The 7,632-nt window shown below is 45.0% G+C and overlaps 1 protein-coding gene across 1 annotated transcript in view; it reads left to right on the top strand.

Moving 5' to 3' along the window:
* The first annotated feature begins 1,304 nt into the window (after positions 1–1,304).
* Positions 1,305–7,632, top strand: part of LOC143284140 (ganglioside GM2 activator-like) — a 21,347-nt gene continuing 15,019 nt past the window's right edge. The window contains exon 1 of the mRNA XM_076590794.1: positions 1,305–3,174. Coding sequence (XP_076446909.1) covers positions 3,069–3,174 — 106 coding nt within the window. The 5' untranslated portion in view covers positions 1,305–3,068. The remainder of the gene's footprint in view (positions 3,175–7,632) is intronic.

Genomic DNA, 7,632 nt, shown 5'->3' with positions numbered 1-7,632 from the left:
GGTGGGTGGGTGCGAAGGGTGGGGGAATGGGGGGGGGAGTGAGAGAGAGAGTGTGTGTGTGCATGAGAGAATAAATATCTCGCAAAAAGCGCTCGATGCACAATTCATTCAGTGCTACTCTGAGTATAGAGTTTCATCCTCTTGTAAAGAGAGAAAGAGAGAGATGGAACAGATAGATGCAGCAGCTACAACAAGCAACAAGCAGTGAGTGATGGAGTTTTTTTGTTGTGTGTGTGTGTGTGCAGAAGATACATTAGCAGGTGTTGTGATGATGGTGGTTGTGTTAATGGTTGAAGCAGTCGTTGTAGATGTAGCAGGGGTTGTTGTTTGTTTTTGTTGTTGTTGTTGTTTCGTGGGTGCATGTGTCTATTGCTTTGTTTCTTCTCTTTCTTTCTTCATTTTTTATTTATTTATTTTTGTTGGATGGGAGGGTGGAATCGCATTACGAGGTGTTTTTTTTCAACTTGCACTCACTTTTAACTTTTGGCCATAGAGTCATCATATTTTTGTTTTGTTTTTCTTGTCATCAGGTACACAGAACACAACGTCAGCTCGTTTTCTGTTGTCAAGCCTGAAGGAAGGTCACAACATCCAACAAGTCTTCTTGAATGAGTAAATACACCAGTTGCCGCAAATCCTTCGGGCACAGACTCAACACCAATGTGACACTAATTTGGATTTTTGCAAGAATACTGATTCACCTTTGCGTACATTAATCAATCAATTCGTTTTGAAGATTCCACTGTATTGTGTTCTCTGCGATTGTTATTTCGAAAGTTATGTTCCTAAATGATCTATAGTCTTGAACATTACGTGTGAAAACACACAAGACAAACGCTCTTCTCCTTGTTACGACAGAGCTTGGAAACAATGCGGACAGCCTTGATGATGACGAGTTACAACAGTAGAGAACACCATGAGGACGTGGTGGTGTTGTACTGCGCAGAGGGGGCTGCTATATCTGCGGGTGAATCATGGGCGGACCACACACTGAAAGACTGGGCCGGGTCACGCCGTGCACTGTAATTTGTCATCATACCCTCGTGGCTTGGAACCATTAGACGACCGTGCTGGGGGTCCCCGGTAGTCGCGGGTAACCCCACAGACCACAACGTACTGTTCTACACGGCGTGCCAGCTACCGGTGTGTGGGCGGTAGGGTGGTGGTTGGTGGTAGTGAAAGTGGAGCTGGTTCTACCTACACACACACTCTCTCTCTCTACTCAGTCTCTTCCTCATCTCAGGGACTGTCGCTTCGTGATTCGTCAGTGAAGACAAATTCAGCAACAGCCTGGGATGCTTTCATCAGCGTAAACTCTGGTGCGGACTCTTTCTGTTCAATAATCAAAGAAAGCAGAAACTGTGGACTCTTTCTGTTAAAGAAAAAAATCTGTGACAAAATCGACAGTTTGGGGTTTTAATCAACATTTAAATTGCGGATTCTTTTCTGTTGAAGAAGAAAAAAAATCGGCGCAGTACATTGCTAATAACTCGTTTTTTTCACTCTCGGGCCTGTTTTCCTTGTGGAACATTAGCCTATTGATTGCATTTTGTGTAAAATGTGTGCTGTTGTTGAACTGTGCCTTTGCCTTTGACGACTTGTTATCACGCGGAGCTGCCTAGTTTATCGACTGGAGACGTCGCAAGCAACGTTGCAGAAGAGAATGTCTAAACAAATCGATGCGTAGGAGCAGACAAGATGCCAAAGTGTCAGTTGTGTTTTGGAATTTCACAGTTGAAAAAGTAACAGAGTAAATATATAAAAAAACCTAGTCTGTAAAACAAAAGGTGGTTTGAGAAGTCAACTGGAGAAGAACAACCGTAGCTTGCAGAATCAGGAATAATTCAACGCAACAAGCTTTCGAATAGCAGCCAGCTGTGACACCATTTCTCACTTGTTTCACACCCCTCCCCTCCCCAACCCCTTTTTTTTCTTCTTCTTTTTTTCATTTCTTTTTTTTCACCAAGGTCGTCCCGTGACGCACTGCCCAAGACAGTGACCAAAATAGCCGACCAAGTTGTTTGCATGCGTGTCAGTGAGTCACACCATTGTCAGAGGGCAACCCATGTGTGAAGAGGACTTCCAAGAAGTCCCCACAGACGCTGGGCTTGGAGGGGTACTGACCCGGACACAATTGATATAAACAGTGAATCTAGCGTAAAATAAACTTCATCCGATTACCACCTGTAGCTGTGTGCTCCCTTTCAAGTCCAGCACCAGCATCAAAAAAAAGAAGAGGCTTCGGGTGTACAGACGGACACTTTACACGGTGGTGCTTCCAGCACTTTTACTAACGCGCACTTTAAAAACAGACAGCTAAAGCTGGTGAGAGAGAGAGAGAGAGACAGAAAACAAAAGCCGACTGTGCTTTTACTATCGGTACCAGACTGCAACCTTTACTGGTATAATATTTCAGGGAAGAAAGAGAGACAGCTTATGTTTGGTGAGAGATAAAGGCTGACTGTGTGCTTCTACTGTGGGTTTCAGACTCGAGCCTTTATACCTGAGGGAGAACCAAAGATCAAAGACCAATACTGGAACTTTTGTGGGCGAAATTTCATCTTACTAAGTGAACGCGTGAAACTGTGACACTGGTGGTATAGCGGTGGGTGATTCCGTGGCTCCGTCGCTCAAAGCATCCAGCTTTTAGCTAGCCCCACGTATGGGAGGACCTCGTGCCTTACGGACCAAGAAGACCCTCAGCGTGACGGAAGGGCCACCAACCAACACGACAACAACAACAACAACAACAACAACAAAAAACAACAACTCCCGGATTGTTGTCCTAAAGTGGAAGTAACCCGCTTCTCTTGAGCCTGTAAATAAAAAAAATATATATATAAAATAAATTCCCCAGCAGCCGCACAGGTGCAAAGGCAGGTGATCTAGCGGTGGTCACGGCTGAGTGAGTGTCAGGCAGGTAGAAAAGATCGGGGTGCGATTCAGGGGAGGTAAAGGAAGGAAGGAAGGAAGGAGACAGAAGAAGGGGTAGGGTGGGAGAGACAACAGACAGTAGCGTAACCCCCCACACCCACCATCAGCCATCCACCGGTTAACCAGCCGTCAGGATGGATTGCCGCCAGCTGATCGTGGCTGTCTTGCTGTGCTGTTTACCTCCCCCTGGCGCCGGCCGCAGGAAGAGGGAGAAGGCCACCCTCAGGTTCTCCGACTGTGGTGAGTAGGACTGTGACTGAGCGTTCATCAAGTTCTCGGGGGAGGGGGGGGGGGGGGGGGGGCTGTTTTTTGGACGTGTGTCAAAGAGAGTTAGATATCTGCTCTCTGTCTCTTTCTCTGTCTCTGTCTCTGTCTCTGTCTCTCTCTCTCTCTCTCTCTCTCTCTCTCTTTCGTGTGTTGCGCTGGCTTCCTGTGAAATTTCAGTTCAGGTTATGAAGTAAACTAGTCGTTTGTGACATCAGTGTTATTTGTAATATATATATATATATTTGATTGATTGATTGATTGATAAGAATATTTATATAGCGCCTATTCTCGGTCGGAGACCAAGCTCTTAGCGCTTTACAATTTCGTAAACAGGGTGTCATTTACACAACAGGCTGCCTTACCTGGATAGAATCGACTGACGACTGCGACTGGGCGCTCATCATTCGTTTCCTGTGTCATTCAAACAGATTTCAGGCACGCACACAAACACACTCAGACATGTAACATTTTACGTGTATGACCGTTTTGTTTACCCCGCCATGTAGGCAGCCATCTTCGGGGGCGTGCATGCTTGGTATGTTCTTGTTTCCATAACCCACCGAACGCTGACATGGATTACAGGATCTTTAACGTGCGTATTTGATCTTCTGCTTGCGTATACACACGAAGGGGGTTCAGGCACTAGCAGGTCTGCACATATGTGGAGACCTGGGAGATCGGAAAGATCTCCACCCTTCATCCACCAGGCGCCGTCGCCGAGATTAGAACCCGGGACCCTCAGATTCAAAGTCAACGCTTTAACCATTCGGCTATATATTTTTTGTTGTTGTATCTTTGTGTGTGTGTGTGTGTGTGTGTGTGTGTGTGTGTGTGTGTGTGTGTGTGTGTGTGTGTGTGTGCGCGCTCCAGTTACAGACAAGACAGAAGTCTCTGCTGATAGTGATTTATGTTGCTGTCTTATCTCTACATATAAAAGTCAGTCGTGAATGAGCAGTTACCATACCATGCCTAGATGATTCGGATCAACGCTGAAGGAATACTCCCCTGCCCACCTGTTGAAACGTTTTGTCTGTCCGTCTCTCTGCCTGTCTGCCTTTAGTTCTGTTTATATGGGTATGACTGTCAGAGTGGAAACGTTTTCTTTCTTTTCTTTTTTTTTTTGGGGGGGGTGGGGGGGGGTTAAAATATGTATGTAATGCCAGAGATTGGTTACTGTGTGTATGTGTGTGCGCGCGCTTGCTTATGTGTGCGTGTGTGTGTATGTGCGTTTTTGCGCAAGTGCACAAATATCTTCGTACTTTCTTAGAAAAATAATTTCAGAAGTATCTAATGACAGCATTCAATCATCCCAAGGAAAGCATGCACTGACCCCACGGTGGTCATGTCAAGCACCCCCATACCTACCGCCCCATATCACATATGCGGACAGCGCGCGCATGTACACATTGTGTGCATGGATGCATGTCAAATTTTGGCCCTGGTATGCCTTTATCTTTCTACCCTTGTGTGTGTGTGTGTGTGTGTGTGTGTGTGTGTGTGTGTGTGTGTGTGTGTGTGAGTGCATTTTCATACGTGTGTGTGCACATGTTTTGATCATAGGCTAATGCCAATCTGAACAAGTACATGAATATGATATCAACATCCTCGCTGGCCATCTAAAGACGTAGCGTTATGCTAGGGTCACGAGATGTCCACATTGAAAAAAGTCTCCCTTTCGCCCGGAATTGTTTGGAGTAAGCATTGGCACACGGAAGCTGTTAGAATAAACCCATCATTTAATAAAACATTTGAGATATATGTTACAAAGCCCTACTTCAAGAGTATAACATTGTGGTATACGTGTGATACACGTTTCTTGGTGTTTCCTGTGTCAACGTATCACATTTTCAGTGCTGGTGTCATGTTGATTTTGCCCTTCTTTGAAGATGAACAAGTGAAGTTAGAAATTAATCAAGTGTGGACATGTGAGCATGGTTCAAACAGGAGTACAATGTGGACGGTAGAGACGGAGACAACGAACAAGTCGGAAAGCGAGAGAGAAGAAGAAAGGGAGGGAGGCAGAGACGTCTGACTGTCCACCGGGGAACCCCTGTGATGTTCTTTGGTGGGGTAGACAGCAAGCACGTATGTGGAGGCACGAGATCACATGTTTATGGTTCGAAGCACGCACGGGCAGGAGATATTCACCACCCACTTCACCACTGTGACTTTTAAGGATTGTCTGACTCATTTTTTCTGTTAAGACGATAAACTAGGAACTATACACAGAATGCATTTATCTCGTTTAACAAACTACGACAGCAAGATTTGTCCCTGGCAAAATTATGAAGAAAAATGCTTTTCAACACAGACACAAAGGAAAAGATGGCCTTGGACTATGGGTACGCCTTATCCCTAGGGAAGCGTTCCTGACCTTCATTTTCTTTTCGTTGGGTTGCGTGTGCAGAACTTGTGAATGCATGTGGGCGGGCTCGCGGTATCATCGGAACATCTTGTCAGAGTGTGTCAGGATAATAATAATAATAATAATAATAATAATAATAAAAAGGTCTGTTGGTTTGGGCTGGCGATAGGAAAAAGTACACCAAACAACTGTCAGTTGGTGTTAGCAAGCATGTCTCATGTGCGTGTGTATGTGCGTATGTGTATGAATGTGAGAGTGGGAGGGTTGGTGAGGGGGTCTCAGTCAGGTGTGCTAAATTTCGTCGGGTCGTTTTACAGGTCAGGGATGAAGTCTAACCAAGCAAACAACGCCTTAGCTGCTGATTTCATCCTGAAATTGTGAATGTTGTTTGTGCTCAGACTGCATCCAACAAAAAAGAAGGAATAGAACGAGAGATGAAGAGAGGGAGGAAGGGGTATAGGGGAGAAAGTAGATTTGTCCATTCCTGAAGTGGGTGTTGCCAGTTTGTGTGGGTCCATAGTGATTGTGGAAACTAAGTAATAATAATAATATCAATTGTATTTATATAGCGCTGAATCTTGTGCAGAGACAAATCAAAGCGCTTTCGCACCAGTCATTCACACGCATGCATAACTCAAAAAGTGGAGAAACTGAAAGACAAGGAAGAGGCAGGGAAGGGAGGCTATTTTGGGAAGTGGTGGGTTTTGAGGCCAGATTTGAAAGAGCTGAGTCTGGAGACTTGACGAAGCGAAAAAGGAAGTTCATTCCAATTGCAAGGTCCAGAGACAGAGAAAGAACGGCGGCCAACAGTCGAGTGTTTGAATCTGGGTATGCGTAAACAGAGTGGATCCGAAGCTGATCGTAGTGAACGAGATGGAGTGTAGAGGTGAAGGCAGCTACAGAGATAGGAAGGGCAGATTTGTGAATACATAGAGTGCTGATCTTGTACTTTATTCTGTGTGAGACAGGGAGCCAGTGGAGATGTTGCAAAAGAGGAGTAATGAGCTCAGATCTTTTCTTTCTGAGGACGAGTCGGGCAGCAGAGTTTTGTATGCGCTGAAGGGACTGAATGGAAGTAATGCCCCAGTTAACTTTTCGGTGGACTAGATGATATATACATTCCTATAACGTCCAAATCGAACATTTATTTTGCAACCGTGGCAAACACACATACTCCAATATTGATCCAGATCATGCACATACGTCCGTGTTTCTGACCAAACAAATGTATATGATCCATATCATGCTAACCCCATAACAGGTCCAGACCATGATGAAATGCGTAATAATCCAGGCCAAATAATTCTCTGACTAGGTCACACCATACACAGTTGATATCCGATTCACACCATAATCATAAACCATCACTGACCCACACCACACGGAAACTCCACACGATTAAAATTATGGTCTAGACCACGCCAATTGCCGATCAAGACGTTGCCATCCAACATCCTTGCGTCATCCAGGATTGGGAGATGCAGACCTGCAGTGTTGGTAAGGGAGGGTCGAGCAGAGCTGCCAAACAGGCACCCATGAAGTGGATGTTATCAGTGGACGGTGTGGTCCCAACCCTCCCATTAATGTTTTGAGGTCTGAGTTCGCAGCCAGCCACGGGTAAAAACAAAACCAAACCATGGTATGTGCCTCCGAACCAGCAGTCCCCCAGTTGTCAGTTCTCGACGTGAACCATTTGACAACAACAGCTAGTATTAATTAATTAAGAGAGTGATAGACAGCTGAACTGCACTGACAAATTCCATCGTCATTCTGACCACCCATTGTCTTTAAAAAAAAATACAGACAGACTCACCCTATGATTCTTACTGATTCTAAAAGCCAGGACATAATATTATATCGTTCAAGACTGACTGGGCTGGCCCAGTTAGCACCCACACTCAAACCTTAACTCTTTCGGGGTGTCCTCTCATAATACGGTAGAGCTCGGATTAAAATTCACCATCCAGATAAGTTTCGTTTAAACAGTCAATTCTGGACGACCCAGACCAGGCCAACCCCTTAGATTCATACCATAATAATGTACATATTAAATACAAATCCCCGAA

This window comes from Babylonia areolata, chromosome 7 (assembly GCF_041734735.1).
Source record: "Babylonia areolata isolate BAREFJ2019XMU chromosome 7, ASM4173473v1, whole genome shotgun sequence".
Taxonomy (NCBI): Eukaryota; Metazoa; Mollusca; class Gastropoda; order Neogastropoda; family Buccinidae; genus Babylonia; species Babylonia areolata.
Note: the sequence above shows the minus strand (reverse complement) of the source record. Positions and strands in the feature narration are given on the sequence as shown.